The sequence below is a fragment of the Zootoca vivipara genome, chromosome 10 (genome assembly GCF_963506605.1).
Source record: "Zootoca vivipara chromosome 10, rZooViv1.1, whole genome shotgun sequence".
In the NCBI taxonomy this organism is placed as follows: domain Eukaryota; kingdom Metazoa; phylum Chordata; class Lepidosauria; order Squamata; family Lacertidae; genus Zootoca; species Zootoca vivipara.
This window is the reverse complement of record NC_083285.1, coordinates 28,434,722-28,457,806: the sequence shown is the minus strand read 5'-3', so window position 1 is coordinate 28,457,806 and position 23,085 is coordinate 28,434,722. Positions and strand designations below refer to the sequence as shown.

At 41.9% G+C, this 23,085-nt stretch overlaps 1 protein-coding gene across 3 annotated transcripts in view; it reads left to right on the top strand.

Annotated features, from left to right (window-relative positions):
* Positions 1–23,085, top strand: part of PTPRB (protein tyrosine phosphatase receptor type B) — a 76,610-nt gene that overhangs the window by 4,317 nt on the left and 49,208 nt on the right. For 2 of the 3 annotated variants that reach the window (XR_004693330.2, XM_035127168.2), the window contains exons 3-8: positions 8,964–9,211; positions 15,994–16,270; positions 19,890–20,168; positions 20,586–20,843; positions 21,489–21,752; positions 22,441–22,710. Coding sequence is in view for 1 of the 3 variants with exons in the window: in XM_035127168.2 (XP_034983059.2) it covers positions 8,964–9,211; positions 15,994–16,270; positions 19,890–20,168; positions 20,586–20,843; positions 21,489–21,752; positions 22,441–22,710 (1,596 nt within the window). In the remaining 2 variants the exon portion in view is untranslated. Of the gene's footprint in view, positions 1–8,963; positions 9,212–14,716; positions 15,270–15,993; positions 16,271–19,889; positions 20,169–20,585; positions 20,844–21,488; positions 21,753–22,440; positions 22,711–23,085 lie in introns of those variants that run through there. The other variant, XR_004693331.2, reaches the window with a different exon arrangement.

Sequence of the window (23,085 nt, the reverse complement as noted above, 5' to 3'; positions counted from 1 at the left end):
TAATATAATTATGTGTTGATATATTTAGTAATTAGGTACCCTTTTAAGGTTAATGGTCAGTAACTTCAACCTTAGTATGGTTTAGAAAGGCATAGAATGTATATTTTCTCCACTAGACCCTCACCTGCTTTCTTGAAGCTTGTTACCAGCTTCCCTTCAGATCATAGCTGCCAAGTTTTCCCTTTTCTCGCGAGGAAGCCTATTCAGCATAAGGGAAAATCCCTTAAAAAAAGGGATAACTTGGCAGCTATGCTTCAGATGCATCAAGGAGGCAGGTGCATCCTGATTGGCTCTTCCTAGCTAGGATGAATAGTTGGTATCATTTAGAGCAGTGTTTCCCAAACATGGGTCTCCAACTGTTATTGGACTACAATTCCCATCATCCTTAGCTAGCAAGACCAGTGGTCAGGGATATTGGGAGTCTGCCTCATGGGTCAAAACTGCCCACCTGTCAAAATCTCTCATTCCCATAGGAGCAAAGGTGGGCTTAAAGGGGAAGAGGGTGGAGATTGGAAAGTAAATGAGGCAGTCTCATCTCCTATCCTCAGCACAGATCTGAGTACAATGGAGTTTAGCTTTAAATCAGAGGCAGTGTAAAATGCCTCTGATAAAAACTTGCTGTTCATCTATCAAGGGCATCCTGCTTTTAAGCAGAGTGAGTTGGCCACCCAGTTAAGTATAGTACTATATTTCACTGAAATGGTAAATGCTTTTGTGCATTACTTTGTGTTTAAATCTGATTAGTTGGTAACTGAATTCTAGAGAGTAGTTCTCTAGTAGTTCTCATGTGATTGCCTAACAGGGTTCACATGGGAGGTATATAACAATGGAGAGACTCCATTTTATAAGAAGCAAGATGACTGTGTTTTAGAGTCCACTGCTAAGTTGAATAGAGTGCTGGAGTGCTTCTCTGCTTGAAAGAAAGACAGCAAAGCTTCAGGAGAAGGTAAAAGTGGTAAACTCTCATAGGAGCTGCAAGGCATGGCCTAACTGAAATACAGAAGGTTAAGTACTGAGCTCTGGAAAGAGAGAGAAATGCAACTGTTTGGAAGTTAGAACAAGAGACTGAAAGCCCATGCTTGGACAAGCATGTGACTGTAAATATTATCTTTTAATTCATCTATAAATTTATGTAAGTTAAATGTTTGAATGTTAAAATCTGGACATTGGTTTAATTTCCAAAGAAGGGTGTCAGTCATATCTATGATGTGAGCTTCTTAGCTGTGATTTCACTACTCTTACTTCAACACATCCTAGGCAGCAGATAATAATAATAATAATAATAATAATAATAATAATAATAATAATAATAATTAGTATTTATACCCCACCGATCTGGCTGGGTTTCCCTGGCCACTCTGGGTGGCTTCCAACAGAAATATTAGAATACACTAATTTCTTAAAGATTAAAAGCTTCCCTAAACAGATACTGGGGGCTGGTCGTTGCAGCCCCTTGTTCCATTTCTCCTGAGCTCCCTGGCCACTACAAACTGCTGGGTCTGTGACCTGGTATTGGTGATGCTTGCTTGTTGCTGGCCTGGCTTGGCTGAACATGTTACCTTCTCTTCACACAAAACAGGCTGCACCACTGGGAAAGTTCCCTGATTCAGAAAGCAGGCAGGCGGCTGCCAACCCATGCCACAGACTCCAGCAGGCTCCACATCTGCATATATTTTGCCTGCTCATGTGATGCATGCCGGTGCCACTGTTGCTGCATTGCAGTATTTGTTTGGGTGGGCAGTAAGCAGGCACCAAGTGGAGTAGTAAGCAAATACCAGCAAAGTGTTAGAGGACAGTACTCTGTTTGCTACATGGTCTGTTCTGCTTCCCCCAGGACAGATCTCAGGTCCAAGATCAAGAGCTACTGGGTGAAAGCTTGACCCAACCTTTTCTAAGTAAGAGCATGCATACAATTTCTGGATGCAGTCTTAAGTTATAGCCACAGGGTTAGATTTAAAGACTATTCAAGGCATGTGGAGGGATATTCAGCTCCTTTGAACTTTTCTCCTTACCAAAAACAGTTTACGATTTTAAAACGCCATTCTTATAATTACTTACCTGGAAGTAAGCCCCACTGAATTCCAGGAGCTTTACCTCTAAGCAGACATTCATTGAATTGCACTGTAAATATTTATGTGAGCCTTAGGGATAAACCTAATAAATTAAGGGAGCAGTTGTGAGGAGTACCATCAATGATATTGGCAAACTGAAATCCAGAAAACATTCTCAGTAGATCAACCTGTTAGAAAGCAGACAGGACATTGAGTTGTATCACTAACAGTGCAATCCTATCCATGTCTACTCAGAAGGCATCATCCCATTCTGCTGCCTGAGGCAAAATGGGAAGTTGCCACCCCCTGCCAAAGCCTCCCTTACCTGGGCTGTGCAGCGGTGCCTGCCAGGGGGGGGGTGGCAAATTCTGGCAAGATCTCACAAGATCTTAAAAGAGCACACAGAGTTCTGCGGAAGCCACTGGTGCCGCTCCACAAGCAGTAGGAGCTGGGGGGGGCTGGGGGGCACCCCCAAGGGTGGTGGGGCGCCCACTTGAAATCCCACCACCCAAGGTTGCTGCCTCAGCTAGCTTCGTTGGTGAGCTGGCACTGCTCAGTGGTAAGCCCCTTTGAATTCAACAGGGATTAGTTCCAAGTACAGTGGTACCTCTACTTACGAATTTAATGCGTTCCAAACGCACATTCGTAAGTAAAAAAAAATTGTAAGTCAAATCCCCTAGGAATGCATTGGGAGAAAAAATTCGTAAGTCGAAGCAACCCTATCTAAAAATTCGTAAGTAGAAAAAATCCTATCTAAACCGCATCCAAGATGGCGGACGGAGCTCCGTTCGTAAGTAGAAACATTCGTAAGTAGAGTTATTCGTAAGTAGAGGTACCACTGTAAATGGATACAGATTTTCGGCCTTTGCACTCCTATATACTACTTCAATAAGTCAAAGCATCCTGTGAACTGCAGTTTGTTAAGGGTGCTGAGAGTTGTTAGGAGGACCCCCCCCCATTCTCCTCACCATGCTACAGGAATGGTTGTTAAGCCACTCTGAGAATTGTAGCTCTCTGTATGTAGTGTATATGGGGTTTCATTGAACTTCCTTCTGAGTAGGCATGGCTATGATTTTGCTGTAAATCTTATCAGCATTGCACAAATTTTGAGACTCAACATACTTATATAACTTAGGAAAAGGCTCATTTATTTAAACAGTTATTTGCAATTTGTCCTTTAAAAAAATAGCTTGCTAGCTAAATCTGGGGAGTGGACAGTTCACAAAGCAGAGAGAAGGAACAATGGTTCAGTGGTTGCAAATCCAATCCTTATCTTATTTTATAAGCTAACCTATTTCGTTTTTAGTTTTATTTGAAAAGCAACTTACATATTATTGATTGACTAAATTGTACTGTGATTAGAACATTAATAATTTTTTTTAAAATCCCCAAAAAGAATCCTAATTTCGACTAAGAAAAAAAATATCAGACACCAAGTGTGACATGAGTCATTTTACTCGTACTTTATATCCTCCCTTTGTTTTGTCTGCAGTCTTAAGTAGACAAAACAGAGGATAAGCAAAAAGGATATAGCATAATAGCTAAATGACTGATGTGCATTTGGAAGGCATGGTGATAAGAATGCACTTATAGTTTCTCCTAAACAGTCCAGCTATGACTCAACGAGCCCAATTATGAGAGCAAAGTTGTGATCCAATGAGCCCCATTACATACAAAGGCATGTAAGGGTTGTGACTTCACTATTGCTCTAATGATGGTGGTGATGTGCTTATCCAGTGGTATCCTTTGACTGATGTTCAGCAGAATAAAGAGGGAAGCAATTTTCTGTGATTCCCCTTCTCCCCTGCACCTTCTTGCCTTTCTAAATCTGCTCTGGATGGTCCCTAAACTTTCAGAGCAGATTTAGCTGGGTGTGGGGTAGGGATGGGGGAGAAAATTGATTCTGTTTGTATTTGAAGTTGAACCTCCCAGATTTGCATTTTCAGATGCTATAGAAGAACCAAAGCACAACCATCCTTTAAAATTCATACTACCCTGAATTTTGCAATGCAGTTCTTCAGGCAATTATGGTGTACAAAAAAATACATATACTGCAGTAAACCATGCACAAAAATGTATGTATCAGTGAAAATAACATTGGCATGCAGCATCGTATTAAGAAAATTGCTTGGTAAAAATGTGTATAAAGGTAAAATTGCATAGAAACATGTGTGTGTGTGTGTGTGTGTGTGTGTGTGTGTGTGTGTGTGTGTGTATGAGAAAATCTGACGAACATGCTGGTGAATTTTGATGACGATATTAAAAAGAAAAAAGAAATGCAAACTGATGTGGAAATGTGGGGTGTTGAACTTGTTACTGCAAGAATGATAACTTGAGAAAAACCAACATTGATGGATTGGCTCATCCTTAGTGTGTAAGGACATTGTGGGAGCAAAAATTGCTTCCCTTCCCATTCTGTTGATGGAAACCTTACTAAGAGCTGAGCAGCACTGTTGACTATTTATTACATCATCATAATCTACTACTACTACTATATCTGCCACACTGCTCACAGTCAATACAAAAACAAAACAAATATACAAATCAACTAGTCAATAAAATAACATTGATTGTAAAACCATAACAGCAACTCCTTGTGCAGCATCACAAACTACTTTTGAACCCACAGGTTTGAAATCAGCTTTGTCTCTGCCACAAACATACTTTCTATTCAAGAGTATGCCCCATTGAGTTCAATAGTATTTGCAGGCTAATGCTCATAGGATGCAACCTGAAAGAGATTACTAAAATTTGCAAATATCACAGTCCTTCCCAGTGGACACAGCCTGGGCCTTAAGTTTCATGTGTCACTCCTCCACCACATTTCTTCTATTGTAGTTCTGATTTAAAAAAACAAACAACAAAAACCACAGTCACATGCAATATTCCAATATGCACAGTGTTATTATTTGTTCCAGTCCTGGCATTGCTATGCAAAACAACACATTTAGTGTAATAAAACCCATTGTGTTGATTGATTCAATCCAGAAGTGATGGTACTCGTTCTATGGATAACTTGCAATTCAGTGGTTGCACATTGGAGTCTTCCTCTGAAGTTCAAGAGTCTCCCTTTTTGTTCAAGGATGACCACCTTATAGTTTTAGAACATACCAGGAGGTTGGAATGTTCCCCTGCTGGTTTGGGGATGTTGCCATTTCTGATATCAGATTAGTGCCCATTTATTCTTCTTTTAGATAAAGCCCTGTTTACGCTGTGTAGAGGGGCATTGTGATGCATATGACACATTAAAGGTGAGAAAAACAAATGAACCCAATATGGTAGATAACACTATTAGGCTATGTAAGAGTGTTGCCAGAGAAAACACTAGGATAGAATTGTTACAGTATAGGGTTTGGTCTTTGTGTCCATATCTCTGTAATGTTGTTGCTGATGAGTAGCAGTTTTAGACTGGGGGTGGAGGCTGTTTGTAAGAAAGTATAGACCTTCCACCACCAAGGCCTGTGAGAGTGAAGTGCCATTGTCAGGACTGGTCGTTGACACCATGCTTGAGTGGTTCATAAGTAGAGATGGGTGAATATTTCGATTTCAATTCTGAAATCAGGGCCATGATGGAGGAAAGGGTTAATGCCCAACTCTCTGCCATGCGGCTTAGGGATCCCTACGCCAGCTATTTGCAGAAGAAAATACTGCTATGCAGAGGCAAACTGCATGACCGTTATTATCACCTCCACTTTGGCCCTGAATTAAATTGGCACATTTATTTTTTAGCGTATTGTTTACACAGTGTTGCCCATATGTTCCAAAATCTCCTGAAGGCAATAATTGAAGCAATCATCATGTCACAAAAGCTACATCGCTCTATAATAACATAGAGTAGTGATTCCCATATGAAGGAGTTTAGCCCACAAATGTATTATTGGACTCCTGTGAATGGATTGTCTCATGGCCAGTGCTGGATGTTGGGCTGGCCTCACACTTACAGTGACTTTTGTGTGTGTAATTTAACAGACTCCTACAATTTCCTCTTCAGAGAAGAGCAAAGATTACAGTTTAAAATAGAAAAACATTTTAAATGAGTTGTGTGTTCATTGGCGGGGGTGGGCCTTCCTGAGGGGTTCAAAATACATGTTAGGCCAACATAATAATATGCATGTTTTACGTTGAAAAGGACCTTGGAGGAACATGCATCTTGTACATGTAAACAGAAGATAGACAGTTTTATTTTATTGGTAGCATTAAACATGCATGTCAGTGTTGTTGTTTTTAAAGGATGTTGTTCACTTCAAGATGAAAGTTCACAAAGTGGTCCTTTTGGCAGGGGAGAAATCATAGGTTGACATTCTAAGACTTCATAATTACACACTGAGTGATCATATTTGGAAACATCTGCTGCTTCTAACCTAGTAATTACAACTTTTTAGAGGGGCTGTGAGCTAAAAAAATTTATACGTGGCAGGCAGCCTACTGTTGTGGCAGCAAAACAAGGTTTTGCCATGCATGAAACTCTGCTTCTAGGAGTAATTTGCCTCCTAGAAGCAGAGTTTCATGCATGGCATTTGCTGTGAGAGGGGGAAGTTCACATTGCAAAGGAACAGTCCCAAACTTTTTGGCCTATAAATGTAGCACTAGTGGTCATAGAACACTTCAGATTGTACATTAATTCCCAGCCACATAGAAAGGACATGACATTCTCTTACCACATAGGGAGAAGTAAGGAATGTGAATGGAAAATGTGTAAAAGTTTCTTCCTGCACTCTCATTGTAATTTTGGCATTCCCTAAAAGATAGGTGACTTTAAAAAGCTCATATAATTATGACCCATTACCAGAAGCTTGTGGGCAGTGCCCTCCAGGTTATTTCCTGAACAGAGCGAGCATGAGATTTTACATGGAAGAGTTCTGAATATCTGTTATTACCGTATAAAGTAGTCTTGAGCCATTTGTGACCAACCAGGCTTAGCGCAGCCTATCAGCTCTGTATGGCAGTCCACAAACGAATTGGAGAACTTCTTGATTTTGTAGTAGCCCACCAAAATCTGCAAAAACAAGTTGCTCCCGTATGCCTTGTACAAAGTGGTACACAGGTACAGAGCACATGAAAGGGTACAGGGCACACGCAGGAACATCAGGACCAGATTCTCCAAAGCTGAAGGGTTACCCATGTCTCCCTTGATGAACAGTGGAGAAAGCACTGGGTGTGGAGAGGAGTAGGAACTTGCCCCAGACTGCTAGGTAGTGCTTCAAGAACAGGTGTGAATAGGCTTAGAGTTTACAGATTTGTCAGTAACACAGTTACATGTATCATGTACACCCACAAAATGTACTGAACCTTGTATATATAGGTGTTAGTTAAAAGTGAATTCCTTGACCTTGGGCAGAGGTGTTTCTAATAACCAGCCCACATAATCGATTGAATTCAATTTAGTCTTTTATTGCATATGCATTTTTCTGTATCCATTTTGAAGATCTCGAATGAGCTAACTATTGTAGGGTGGTTGCTGATTATCACATGACAAGCATGCTTTTTGAATTCATCCATCATAATAAACGAATAAGTCAAATTAAAATGGTAAAAAAATCAACCTACGACCATACTGTTATCTGTCTGTCTGCCATAGTTCAGCAATAGTACATCTGCTTTAAACTGAGAGGTTCAATTCTGCACATCATCAGGTACAGTATGTCTGGAAAATACTTCTCTCTGAAATCCTGAGAGTCACTGCCAACATAGACCATACTGACCTAGAAAGCTGCCCATATCTATCTATCATCTATCTATCTATCTATCTATCTATCTATCTATCTATCTATCTATCTGTCTGTCTGTCTATCATCTATCTATCTCACTTTGGGCACTTCACTTTTATTATTGATCTATTTGCTAATCTGCCTGCTCTTCAGTCTTTAAATTGGATTTATTTTTGTGGGAGGGATTAAATAAGTTTGGTTGGATGTGGAATTGACTTCCCTCCCCTTTTTTGGATTATTTCTTCTTTTTGTCATTTTTTTATTTTTGGGAGGACTTTTCCATTTCATTCTTTGTGGATTAAATATATGGGTTTCCAAGATAGATCCTGGAGTTCTAAAAAATATATATTAACTGCACTCAGTTAAAATATATTAAAAGAATTGCTACTATGCCAGTCAAGTGCTTTCCTGAGATAACCAACCCTGGAAAGCAGGTTGTCAAAATGTTGTTGCTGGTGTTTTCCAGAATTGAGCTCTGAAATCCCCCTGAACAAGTGTCAGCTAAGGGATTGGCTCTTCTGGATAGAATCTAGAAGGCTACCTGCAGCTAATTAGGAACATTCAATTTTCCCCTTGGTACCCACTCCTGATAACAGCATTTTAGAGCTGGTTATCTGACCAAACTCCTGCCAGTTTCATTAAGAAATGCTTTTATGGAGCTGCTTTTCCAAGTGACGCCCACCACAGTCTTTGAAGGCCACTATAACAAGATCCCATACACAGACACACTTTGTATCTGTGGTTAACCTGAGGTGGAAGACATCACTCATTATCTTTTAGCCTGCCCCTTTTTGCAGAGATCCAAGAGATCACTTTCTGAAACCTTTGTTCTCACTAGCAAGCAGGAATGGTTGGGCTTCTCTTGACAATAACAGAGTGTCCAGTATGCACTAGCTGCAAAAATAAAATCAGGACAAATGAAATAGATAAAATGGTTATAAATTGTTTTGGTGATTCTGAGGTTTAACCTGAAATTAAGCTATATTTAAGATTCTTGGTGACTCTGGTATCTTCTCTCTCATACATCATGGAGGTTGGCTTTTATTATGGATGGATGGATGGATGGATTATTTTATTAATATTACTGCTGCAAGTTTCTCATGGCCTTTGGCTAGAACAATAAACAAGATGTGATTAATATGCCTAAAAGTATTTTCAACTATGCTTGGCACTGACTTTATTTACTGTCATTTATTCATCTTAGATTTTGAAGATGCTGAAACATTTGTTCGAACCACTAGAAACACAGACCTTACATTTAATTCTATAACACACAGTCCACAGGATGTTCTTGGCACTACCGGTAGCAGTACGGTGGTTTTCATCAGCAATGTCACAGAAAGCAACAATAAAAACATGGGCAAAGTCAATCCTACCCAGAATGTACTTGAAGTGACAAAAACACCCTGGATTCCCACACCTACCCATCATTTCTCTACCACCAAAGAACAGGTAAGTTCAGCTCATAACTGGGATTGGCAGTAGTTCTTTTGCAGCTACTTTGAGGATTGAATCCTTCAAGCTTCACAAATTGTACCTAACCTAAGGCATGCAAAACTGACTGAGAATTGCCGGAAACATGATCGTCACCTTCATAATGGGAAGAGATAAATCATAAGGCGCAGAGGAGTTTGTGCGGATATGTGGTTCTACTATATGCTTTAAATTGCCAAGAAACATCAGCCTATGACAAAACAAAATGCCTCAAACACTAAGGGATTGGACGGTGGTCCTCACCATTGGCAAATGATTTAGCAAGCAGAGTCACATCTATATTGCAGCTTCTGGCACAGGCTGGTTGAGCTACTGTGTTAGATAATGGTGCAGCCAAAATTCATATTTCCTGGCTCAGGAAAGGCAAACATTGCAGGCTCACAAGTTCTCTAGCTCACGGTCAGAGAAGAACTTTAAGCCCTGCCTCCCAGCTCTTTCCCACCCCATTCCTGCCTCATATCCCCTTCACTTATCTTCATTGCTGTTCCAGCAGCAGGGGAAGGGAGGAAGATATTTTGCCCCCCCCCCTCTTCCTTCTCTGAGGATGCTTGGTATGCTGCTATGGCAGCATGCCAGGCATTAAAGAGGGGAGGAGGGAGAGGGAGAGAAATCTTCCTTCTGTTGCTGCTACTGGAAGACCAGCAAAGACATTGGGGACAGCAATGGCTGCTAGCCCCGTAAATGTCCCCCTCTGTTGGAAGGCACAACTGTGTATGCCACATGGCCTGCACTGGATTCCTTCAGCTAGCCTGCTTCCTCAAGTGCAGTGGAAGAGACTCTCCCATTGCCAGTGTGGAAACATAGGTTCAGTTGCCGATTTAGTCAGGTTCTGAACCATGGAATGTGGAGAAGGCACCATCTTGGTCTTTGCCTCAGGTGGCAAAATGCCTTGGAACAGGCCTGAGGATGCTGTCTCATTGCCGGTGTCCAAGTATGATTTATTTGCCAGGCCTGTTGGTTGTTTTATTTGGGATGGAAGATACTATTCATAAACTAGGATAAACAATAAACTAGGAAGTGGCTTGCAAACCCTAAAGGGGCAATGGGAACAAAAAAAGCAGCATTCTCACTCAATTTCACATATTTTTGAGTTGAATTAGCCAACCAGTTTTTGGCTGCAAGCTTCAGAGTGGAGAACTATGTGCCATACAATAGAGACAATAGGTCTTGCTATTCCATCTGCCAGCTCAGAAAAGACATGTACCCCAAATTGGGAAATGAGTCCAGGAAAGAATTCACTCCTGTCCAATCAGGGGTCAAAAGCTTCTTTAAGAAGGGTTGCATAAGAAGGCTGAGTTATATGAGGCTAAAGGGTTAGATGATGTGGCTTGTGCAAATTATTGTTAATTTGTTAAAGGTACGGGGGGTAGGAGATTTATTTATTTAACATTGATTTAGGCTAAATACTTCCATGCTGCCTTCCAGACCACTTTCAAAAGACCATTACACAAGAGGAAACTGTACACAGAGCACAGGGGTCACTGTGGAGCCCACAGCATGGAGCAACTCCACTGTGAGAAAAAGTTGCAGCATTTAGGATTTCTTAGGTTAGAGCAAGAGGTGACATGATAGGAGATTAGAAAGGTACGCATGCCACTAGAATTTGTGGACATCTAGTGAAGATAAATGTTGGAAGATTCCTCTTCCATTGATGGCCTCAGCAGTGGTATATTTCTGGTTTGATTCACTTACAGTGGTACCTCTACTTACAAATCTAATGCGTTCTGAACGCACATTCGTAAGTCGAAAAAAAATGTAAGTCGAATCCCATAGGAATGCATTGGGAGAAAAAAATCGTAAGTAGAAGCAACCCTACCTAAAAAATCGTAAGTAGAAAAAATCCTATCTAAACCGCATCCAAGATGGCGGACGGAGCTCCATTCGTAAGTAGTTATTTGTAAGTAGAGGTACCACTGTACATGTCGAGGCATGTTTCAGTATGCAGCACACCTTGAGTATATTTTTGAAAGGAGATTCCTTTTTATATGGATTCATGGTGGGTTGCGGTGTTAATTATGCTTTACTTTGTTTTGCTTCTGACCATCCATATCCATGTATGTCAATTGTTCAGGGAGGCACATATATGTTCAGTATATATCTGAGACATTGAAAACATAGTGGGCGGTTTTAATATGCTAAACATTATTGTGACGAACAATAACATTTATTCATTTACACAATGAAAGGCTGGATGCTGCTGTTTGACTGAGCTCACCTGATTTTCAAGGCACGGTGGTGGTTGCTTGGTGATGATGGTTTTACAAATTGTTTACACAAGACCAACCTTGGGTTGCAAGTAAATCTGCAGCTTACGCTTCCAGAACTATGAGAAAAGCTATGCAAAGCCCATTTCCTCTTGATAAAAAAGGGAGAGAGGTTTGTGTGTGTGTTTTAAAGCCAGGAAACCTTGGGAAAGGATCTAAAGCAGACTGGAACCTACTATTGATGATATGTTCAGTCACACCCCACAGTTCCTTCCAGCTCTTTCTTTCACTCTGCCTTCTTAAAACTTGGGTCACCAGAAATAGTATTGTTGCACGCCTGTTCAGTATCAGTTGTAATATTTATTTGGCACTACTTACATTTGTTGTCCCATTTCAAATTATGGTTTTGTTGCTCTACTAAGTGTTCACATGGTACACTTGAACCTGTTTGTACTTCATCTTGTTAAAAGGTAATTAAAAGTGAGTTCTTCGGTGTCATTTTAGACCCCACTTTAGTATCGTCTGCAGCAAGAGGTAGACATCACACTCAACTCCACAGTGGTGCGGTATTTAAGATATTGAAAGCTGCAAGAGCACTATATCTATGTAAACCAAAAAGGTTGCCTTCCATCAGTGCTGTCTTAATTGTCCTGCAAACTTTACCATTTGTTTACAGATCGTTTCTTTAGTGTATATATAAATAATTCTAACTAATTGTTATTGGAAAAGAATTGGCAGAATTCATTTGTCTGTTCTTTTTCCAAAGGATAGGCAAATATTCCTTGAAAATATGGAAATTTGCTTGCTTTAAGTGTTATATAAGGGTCCCCAAACTAAGGCCCGGGTGTCGGAGGCGGCCCAATCGCCTTCTAAATCTGGCCCGCAGACGGTCCGGGAATCAGCATGGTTTTACATGAGTAGAATGTGTCCTTTTATTTAAAATGCATCTCTGGGTTATTTGTGGGGCCTGCCTAGTGTTCTTACATGAGTAGAATGTGTCCTTTTATTTAAAATGCATCTCTGGGTTATTTGTGGGACATAGGAATTCGTTCATTTTTTTTTTCAAAATATAGTCCGGCCCCCCACAAGGTCTGAGGGACAGTGGACCAGCCCCCCGCTGAAAAAGTTTGCTGACCCCTGTGTTATATATTTCTTAAGGGCAATTTATTTGGGTCCAGGGTGGTAGAGTTGCCTCCAAGGCACATGCTGATCCAAGGAAAAGAAAAACTGAGACAAATTGGCAGTTTTTCAGGCTAATGATAGTCTTACAGCCATGGATTTGAGATACCATTGGACTTTTTGCACTTGACACAACACTTTTGTCAATATTTTTAAACTATATTGGCTGGAATGTGTGAGAGAAAAATAATGGTTGTCTGTTGATTACGGATTTGTGCTTGCTAAGACAGAACAGAGGAAATTTGCATTTCCGGTAAAAGGGAGGAAAAGAGCTTGCCTACAGAGAAAAAAATTATATCTCAGCTCTGAAAGGGCACTTAAGGTCGTGTTTGGACAGTCAAGAGAGTTTGGAATAGTTGCTGAGGTGGTTGTTGTGGGGAGAGCCATCTTTGCTCTCGGTTCAAGGGAGCCCAACGGCAGAGAGGGCATGTCGGCTCTGTGTTTGTAGAAAATTTGCATGAGTCATGTTCACCACAGGTATCAGCCACGGTGTCCACGCAGCCATTTCCCCTGGGCACAGCAACTGTGTTGAGGAAAATATCACTACCCCTGGGTTCATTTCCTTGACCCTAATAACTTAGGGGTGCCAACTTGAATTTAAAAATGGGGGGGAGCCTCAGATAAGCCCCATAACACATGCACCATTTGAATGGCAATGCCTATCAACTCTTGGGGGGCAACCATCTCAAATATTTTATGGGGGTCAAAGGGACCTCAGTCCCTAGGAGTTGCCTCCTGTGGTCTAACTTCGCTTCAGCCTTGGCTCTACCCACTCCACCTCATGACCCCATGGCTGAAGCGAGTGAAAGCAGTGGCTGCCTCTGTTGTTGTTGTTTGTTGTTGTTGTATTAAAGATTTTCTTGATTTACAGAAATATGTGCAATGTCTCTTGTAACATTTTTACAAATCAGTTTCATTTGTTGAGGCATTGGAAAGAAAAGGGGGAAAGAGGTAGATGGGGGAACGGTGGGTGGGGGTGGAGTCGGGTGACGATGTTTCTGTTTTGCTTGATATATGTGGTGTTTTTGTCAGCGTCACTTGTGCAGGTTCTCTACTGTTGCTTGTGTTTCTTTAGTGGAGAGAGATGTTGGGGTTGGCCTAGGATATGGTTGTTCATTTGTGGTTGGCTGTGGTGGTTTTTGTTTCATGTGTGAGTGAGGGGGTGGGTGTTTTGGATCAGGTTAGCCATTTTGATTTGTATGCTGTTGGTGGGTTTTTGTCATTGTCTTGTTGGTCACATAGCTGTCAACCCTCCCTTTTTTCTGGGAAACTCCCTTATTCCAAGCCACAGCTGTCAACCTTCCCTTTTTTGCTGGAAATTCCCTTATTCCAGCGCCGTTTCCTGCTGCTATCCTGGATTGTTAGATATACCGTAGACCAGGCATAGGCAACCTTGGCTCTCCAGATGTTTTGGAACTACAACTCCCATGATCCCTAGCTAACAGGGCCAGTGGTCAGGGATCATGGGAGTAGTAGTTCCAAAACATCTGGAGAGCCAAGGTTGCCTATGCCTGCCATAGACTGTCTCCGGGACATCCCTTATTTTCAAATCCGAAAGTTGGCAGCTATGGTTGAGTATGTGATAAAGGAGAGCCATACTAGGGTGGAGGTGTCTTCTATTTGTCTCCGTGTAAGTTTCAGCTTATTGGTTAATTTTTCTAGAAAGGCTGTTTCCCATAGGCCTACTATTTGGTACCATTGGTCCATGCTTACTCCTGACAGGTCTCTCCAGTGTCTGGTTATGGTGTTTCTGGTTGCCGAGAGTAAGTGGGTTATGAGTTCTTTGTGATGTAGGTGGGCAATATTGTTTTGGAAGATGTTTAGCAATTTTTGTTGTTGTTGTTGTTGTCCAAACAATCTCTGGATCCCAGGGAGAAGAAATCCCCTGAGGGGAGAGGAGAGGAGGAGAAGGCAAGCGACCACTGAAGGGCAAGTGTGAACTGAGGAGGTTTACAGAGGACATTCCAGGGGGAGGAGAAACGCCTGAAGGAAATCATCTCCAGTGTCAGAAATAGCCCTGGGAAAAGAAGGTCCGAGGCAAGCGAGGGGAGGAGGAGGAAGGAAGAGGGGCAGGGTGCGGCGGAGGAAGAGAGGAACACGGGGAGGGCATGATGGCAAGGGAGAGGGAGAGCGAGCGCCAAGGCGCTGTGAGGAAAGGAGCAAAGTGAAAGGCGCCAAAGAGCTGTTGGCTGAGGCGGAGGGCTCTCTCTCTCGTGTGTGTGTGCCGCCTCGGACATTGGCTCTGCGAGGGGCAGAGAGGAGCAACCGGCCGCCATGGCCGCGCGGGGAGAGCGGCGGACAGCTGTCTCCCGCCTCGCCTGCTCGCCTCGCCTGCTCGCCTTGGGCAGCGGCCCTTGCGCTCGGCCGGCGCGAAGGAAACTTCCTCGAGGAGCGTCGTGAGGGCCTGCCTGCCGCGGCCGAGCTGGCCAGCAGAGGGCGGCCGCGGGCTGCTACCCTCGGCCCCGCGGGCGGGCAGGGGAGGGAGCTGACGAAGCCGCCGCCGCCGCCGCCGGGTCCAAAGGCGCCTCCTTGCCCCCACCACCTGCAGGCTGCCTTGCAGATCCAAGCGGATGGCAAGGCTGAGATGCGGAGCGGGAGTCTCCTTGTGGATTCTCGCGCTGGCCCTTCTCAAGGTGGGTGGCAGCCACGCGCAAAGCAAGAGGATGGGGGGGGGACTTGCAAGGCAGGAGCCGAAGCTGGAGACAGCCGGGATAGCTCCGTTGGTAGATCCAAAATTTCATGCATTGCAGGGGTTGGACTAGATGACCCTCGGGGTCCCTTCTATGATTCTCCCTCCTAGCAAATGCAGCCTGCCGCCTCCAATGCTACCTGTCAGATCAGCCTCTAACTTAACTTTGCTTTCAGCGTCAGCTTATCAAACAGGATCCCATCCAGGATGGAAGTTCTCTCCTGCGTTCTCTTCTCTTACCCACCCCCCACCCCCGACATAATGATACTTCTCCAAGCTGGCTGAACTGAAGTTAACCACTACTACTATTCAAAAAGAGTTCATCATTTTGCACATGAATTACCACCCTTTCACACCCGTGACCCGCACACACCTATGCAAAGAGGAGAATAGGAAGCTGCGTTCTGTGGCTGGGGTTTGTGTCTACAGGTGTTGGGTATTCTATGTACAGAGTGCAAGGCGTGTGTCTATGTGTGTGCTATTTTATATGCACACATATAAGGAAGTCATTTCCATCTAAACTGAGGGATTTTTCCATGTCTATATTTAAGATTAAAGTGCAACAGTCTGAAGTTTAGAAGGATTGCCTCAGGTGACCGTAGAAGAGACGGAAATCATTTGCTCTTGGATGAGATAATCACTGTATGCTGTTTCTGATCCTTCTCCAGAGTGGTCTAGGAGCTCCAGTAAAATGCACCATCAACCAGACAGAGTGGAAGGTCTCCGGCCAGTCTGTCCATCTCAGGTGGAACAGTTTGGGATACCCCTGTAACTTCAGTGTTACCTGCAACTCCCGCAATGCCTTGTACAGGGTTTGCCAGCCCATCCAGAAAGTCAACAGTTCCTATGAGTGTGACTACAACGGCTTGGAAGCAGGGACTTGGTACTATATCAGGATTGTCTCTCTGTCTGATGGAGAAACCAGCAATATCACATTGCAAACAGGTATGGGTGACAGGTGCAGGTTTGCTTAGCACTTTGAGGGGAGTTTTGGCATAGAGGGAGGATCTGTCATTGCCCTGTTGCCTCTGTGACGCTCAACCTGAACTTGTGAAATGGAGATTATAAAGGGATAACAAAAGTCATTCCAAACACGTTTTCGATATATTCCAAATGTAGGTCAGTGGGTACAGAATTAATCCACCCCACCCCCACCCCACTTGGTAGAACTTTATTCTAGTTCCTAAAAACAATCTCTCTTAGTTAAGCTTAATAACTGACTTTCAAGGTAAGCAATGATCTGGAACTCATTAAAAGAGGTTGCTTGAAATCTAAAAAAGAAAAAGAAATTCAAGCATATAGTATATCTTACTTTACAACTGGGTTTTGAGTTTCTGTTTATATTAGTCATAATTTTTCAGTAAGCTCACTTTAGTAATTTTGTCCCAATTTAGGCTGCAATCCTATGCTCCCTTACCTGGAAGTAACCCATTTTGCACTGCTGGGCATCTTTCCCGCCTTTAGTTGTATATACAGATTTTGCACAGGATAGTTGAGTGATACTCGATGATAACTAACAATGAAAAATATGGACGGTTCTTCTTACAGGTACATAGGTGAGATTAGTCATGAATACTCACTTACATTGCAATCCTATGTATGTCCACTCAAAAGTAAGTCCTATTGAGTTAAGTGAGACTTACTTCCTAGTAAATGTGGGGCGCAGGATTGCAGCTTTAAGAGTTAAAGAGAAAGTGATTATGATAGTTTTCCAAGGAAACATACTTGGTCCTGTATATATTTAAAGGACCTGCAAATGCTCTTAGTTTTTAGCATCAATCATCACAGAGCAGTTTGTGCAATATTCCATGGTATGTTATCAAATGCAATCCTAAATGCAGTTTTAAAGTACATTGTTGTTTGTATTTGAAATTGATGGCAGCAGAGTAATCCAAAGTGATGATTCTTAGTTATTGTCTCAGGACACATTTCCTTACCTACTTACTGATACATCATTTGTATCTGTACAAATATGTTACAAACTAACAGATACATTATTAATGTAATTTCACACAACCCAGCAGAGCTTCCACTATAATGATTAGGGTGTATCTTGCAATATCATATTACTGATAGGACAAGTTCTCAAGGTAGAAACAGACTACAGAGCATTATTTTCCAAAGCAAGTGAAATACTATGTAAATAAAAACATTTTGTATTTTGTTTGTAAATATCATTTGCAACATATATCCATGCTTTTTGGAAATTGTGTACTGTAGAAAGGCAATGGGTTGTATTCTTCTTAGTCCTCAGAGCAGACCAATGAAATTATTAAACCTAAGTTAGACACGTCATATTAAATATATATAGCTAAGAAGTCTTCATCCCCTTCAGATACAATATAATCAATTGTGCAATATAATCTATTCCTGTGCACAATACTCTAAAATGCTTTTTCAACTTGGATGTTTAAAAGAGTAATAGTACAATCCTGTACATGCGTACTCAGAAGCATGTGCCATTGTGCTATGGTATTTACTCCTAGGTACCCATCACTTGGGAGTAAGCCCCCATTTGACTCTGTAGGACTTAATTCTGAGTAGTCAAGCATAAGATTGCTCTGCAAATGAAATACTCTAAGACATTGTACTGCAGGTAAATAAGGTAAAGGTAGAAGCATTTTTGTATGAGAACAAGGTTTGTATTTTTCAAAATTTGAGACAGATAGACATCTAGATTCTCTGTAAGAGCACCAGCTTTTTGTCAATACATTAATTTGATTTGGCAACAATAAATTGATGTGGAAGGTAAAATACTGACTCCTGTTGAAGCCACTTGCAATACTTTGCTAGGAAGCAGGATAGAAACTGAAATAATAATAACTGGTGCAATTGGCTTCTTATTTGGAATCTTTACAAAAAGCACGACTTTTCAAAGTTTCAGCACAATTGATTTCTTATTTAAATGTCAAATTGTGTAGCCAGTGTTCAATAAGATTCCCGCAAAAAAATATCTTCTTAGAAATATTGTATTTCTATGATATATCGGTATTGGACAGCTGCCAGTCAAGAACTTTATAACAATGTAAATGGTTTTTTAAGTGTTTGTTTCCAGCCAGGGCTTTTCAGGCCAGGCACTTCCCAAGCTCATTGTTCCTTTGTTATAACGGATGTACAGAGGACTGAGTGTTTTGTGTTCTGGGGTAGATAGATTAGATAAAGTCTGAATTTCTGAACTTCGCCTTCTAGGCACGCAACCTTTTAAAATTTGCCTTAGAAGTTGTGTTTCACCTCCACGTCGTTCCTCATTTGTGTAAATTTTTAATTTAAGGGGCAACCCCAACTAGACTTAAGCACCCTGAGAAAGCTGTATTTGCTTAATTCTTTTGCATAAATCAATGCAGGTCTTTAAAAGGGCCTGGATGACTTCAAGCGTTCTCCATCCCACAGTTCAGGGCAGTAACAATCTGGTAAAAACATTAAAAACCTATCAGGTGTTAAACCTCAGCCCTTATACCATCGTATCCTTCTACTATCCAAAATCCAGAAACATTTTTAGCGCTTTGTAAATCCCATAGGCAGAACCTTGAATTTCCATTATCAGAGCACCAATGGCACATGCTTCTAATGACCAACCTCAGTCAGAAGGCAGCTGCAGTGTTCAGTATGAGCTGCAGCTTACAAAAATGCTATCAAGGGCAGTATTTTGTAGAGTAAATTGCAGGAAGTTATGGAAAAAATGAGTGATAGTTGCTAGCTACAGATCTGAGGGGAAAGGCAATGTAACGAGGTGGATTATAGATGGCATGATACAGGAATGGCCATTTGGTAGCCTAGGTTGGTAAGGGCAGCACACCTGTCAGATGAGGAGTTGGTTTGTTCTTGCAAGCCCCAGGCAATGAGCTACTGAGATGGATAATGGGGCATCTACATTAGAAGCAATACACAAATCTCTCCAGTGCTCAAGGCCACTGGCCAAAAGCAGTGTGGAAGCGATCAACACACAGCTTCTGACCCTTATATTACTTCTGAGAAAGCAAAATGAGAGTATGCCCCTATTGTCATTGCATAATCACCCCGTTACTTTCCACAGAGGTGTTGGAATCGGTGCACAAGTCTTTCTTGTGCTCCTTTTGACTGTGGAATAGGTTGCTAGCTACAAAGTTGCTGGCATGATTGCCTTAGGGATTTGTGCTACCACACCAAAATCGATGCAAGAGAGTTGTGAACCACTTTAGCCTGGGTTGCCTTTGGTCCTGCTCCCAACAGAGGCTACTGAGAAAGCATTGTGCACTAATAACTCCCACTGTGTCATCATCACCTGTGTCATCACCCACTATGCCCCTCCCATCTGAACTGTGATCACTCTCAATCAAATATCTTCCTCCTCCATCCTCGTCCTCATAGTGCTTGCTTTAGCCTTTTTCACTTTGAGGTATCATCCATTCCTCTCCTACTCTCCAAACACCACTTTCTCCTTTCTGCTCTTTTCCTTGGCATGTTGTTGACCTCTGCTCACCTTCCCAGTGACTGCTGTGGAGAACTTATTTTCATACTTGTTAAAAGATTAAGTGAATTTGTGCGCATTGCATTAGGGTTTGTTTGTTTGTTTTCTGGAATGCAGACCCCTTGCCACCTGCGAGATTTGAAATTAAAAAAGAAGGAATTACAACCACAACCTTGCAGGTGTGGTGGAGCCCATCCTTAGGAAAAGTAGACTGGTATGAGCTGCAGTTACTTGAGAGTAACACCAACAAAGTCCATGAGATCCAAGTTCCTGGAGGCCTTTCAAGAAATGAACAGACATTTGACAATCTCACCCCTGGCAGCAGATACACTCTATCGATCAGTGCAGCTGCTGGAAATAAAAAGAGCCCTTCAACTAACACCAGTGGTTCTACCGGTAAGATATCTATCTTTGACTAATCCTACAATAATAATATTCCACTTGCATTTCTCATATCCCATAAAAGGCTATGGGGAAAACATAGCATCAAACAAGAAATAAGCATTAAAAAGTTGACAACGGGTTAGTTACTGAAAATCAGCCAAGTTATATCCATAATCCCATCTAGCCATTTAAACAGGTATTGCATCAGAGTAGCATTAGGATGGTTTTCTGTTTTAATTTCAGCCATTTTGATTTCTCTTCTAAGCATAAATAAATATTTTGAGTGAAATATTACAGTCTTTGTTTTGTAAAATATGCCATATATTTTAAGGACATTTGTGTTGCAAATCCTAAACATTTTAACAGCTGTACAATTTTGTTTGTATATAAACCATTTTTCTCCCCCCCCCACTCCTTCTCTCTCAACAGCTCCTTCTCCAGTAGAAAATATCCAGGTCTTAGTCAAGGCTGAAACAATCCATGTTTCGTGGTTGCCAGGTGCTGGGAATGTGGATCAATACGGGCTGGTTTTGCTGGATAAAGATGGTCCAGTTCAACAAACGGATCTAGAGAAACAATATTTGGCATACAATTTTTCAGGACTAACACCAGGACGCCTGTATAATCTCACTATCATTTCCAAAGCTGCAGGGCTGGAGAACTACAATTTTAGACTAATTAGGACTGGTAAGGTTTTACAGATCTTTCCTTGAATAAGAGAGCAGAGTGCGAGGATAAAACTACCAATACATTTTTCAGTAGAAATCTAACAACTTGGCCTCCTGTGAGAATCGCAGTCGACATTTGAAAGATTTGTTCATATAAATGTCCCTATAGATTGATTGCAGAGCATGAGATTGTAAGGAGTGCCTGCAGATTTTGGGGGGAAATATGAAGGGCTGCAGTCTCGAGCTACTTGAGATCTTTAGGAGATGACATCCACTATTTTTCTTCTTCACTGCTGCTGTTTTCTCACTTCTGTCCTCCCACAAGTGTTCCTAGACAATTAGGGATTGTATACTAGATGTGATGATGTTACAGTCTATTTGGCTGCCAGATTTGGCTATTTGCTGATTTCACTAAGGGACAACTAAGCCCATTTAGTGAAGGCAGTGTTGCCTCTAAAGGTCACCATTGTAGCCCTTTATGAATGATTTGTGAATAATCACTTAAAAGTGTTTCATTTCCCAAATTTTGAGAAATATTTTTGTACTCAGCCATAATATCTGTTACTCTTCTGTGCATTGGTATAATAGTTTCCAGTATTTTATACAGTTCTGAAGTCTACACAGCCGATAAATTTCTTACTCCTTTTTTTAAAAAAAAAAATAGTTCCAGCCAAAGTTTTAGATTTGGTGGTAACTAATGATGGCACCTTGGATACCCTAAAAGTGACGTGGAAGGGGCCTCCAGGAAATCTTGATTTCTACAATGTCACCTTGTTTCATCTTGGATCTGCTAAGGAAAGGAAATCTTTAGAGCCACATGTCACAGGGACATACTTCAACAAACTAATATCGGGACGTCTTTATCAAGTTGATGTCAACACAGTCAGTGGTGAATTGTTCACTGAAGCGACAGCATATGGCAGGACAGGTATGTTTCTACAATTTTCTAAACAGAAAGACTTCCACGTTTTCCACCTATTACCTTCCATACAGGAGATATTATGGGGAAAGACAAGCTTTTGGTTTCAGTAGGATACAAAAACATTGCACCCACTTGGAGTTCTCTCTACATATGCAGCAGCCTTCTTTTTGCAAATCTGTGTTATATACCTCTGAAGGAAGATCGGGACAGATATTGATATCATCTCAGAAAACACATGGTCCTGGCCTGCATTTGATGAGATAGTCTGGACTGTGGGGTTGGGTACTTGCAGGGCAGAACTGCTGTCGAGAGGGATGCTTAAGTGTACCCCACACCCATCAGTTCACTGTGCAAAATACCCTACCTATCAGCCATTCTTCAATCCAGCCTGGTCACTTCTAACTTCAGAGTCTAGCTGGATAAAAAAAGCATTCCCACCCACCTGCTATTTCTCCCTTACAAGCGTCCTCCATTGCTGGCATGGTACAGGAAACAGGACCATATATTGTTCTTTCATTGGGCATTGAAAAGTAATGTTAAATTCACGCTTCCAGTATTGCCTAGTCATTTTAAGAAAAAATATGGGACGCTATTGACTAGAAGGTTGTTAACTGAAGTACGCTTGTGAACCAATGACCTCTTCCATGATAGAACACAGTCTTCTGTTTCATGTTGTTGAAATTATATGTTTCAGTTCCCCAGAAAGTTTCAGAGCTGAAAGCTGACAGCATGGGCTTGTTAAGAGCTCTGAAAGTGAGCTGGTTGCGCCCTACTGGAGACTGGGAGAAGTACTGTATTGTGCTGTTTGACCATGCTACGGTGCTGCTGAATACTACAGTGGAGAAAGACCAAAGGGAATATATTATCACTGGTTTAAGGCTTATGCCAGGAAGACAGTATGAGGTGGAAGTTACTGTTGTAAGTGGAGGCTTGAAGAACACAGCACGCTGCAAAGGCAGAACAGGTAAGCAAACTTTTTTTATCGTAGTCAGAAAGAAACTTTGAAAACTGACAGAGATTGTTTGCAGGTGATTAGATGTAGTCTATTATGGGATGTGTGAGGGGCAAGGGGTATCGCGAAGCCCCTCCCCTCCTGAGTTCCAGCCCAGCCCAGAGCACGACTGAGAGCAGGGAAAGCTCCAGCTCAATTGGGGAAACAGGAAGTGGGGTCCAAGGCTCTGGCAGGGTAGAAGAGCCAGCGTCCCAGGTGGGACAGGAAGGAGGAAAAAAGGGGGGCAGACCCATCCCCCCAAATCCGGAACTTCGCAGAAAGCGTCGGGGGAAGAGGATGGGGCTCCCCAAGTTGTTATGCTGGCGCAAGACGCGCCAAACGCCATTC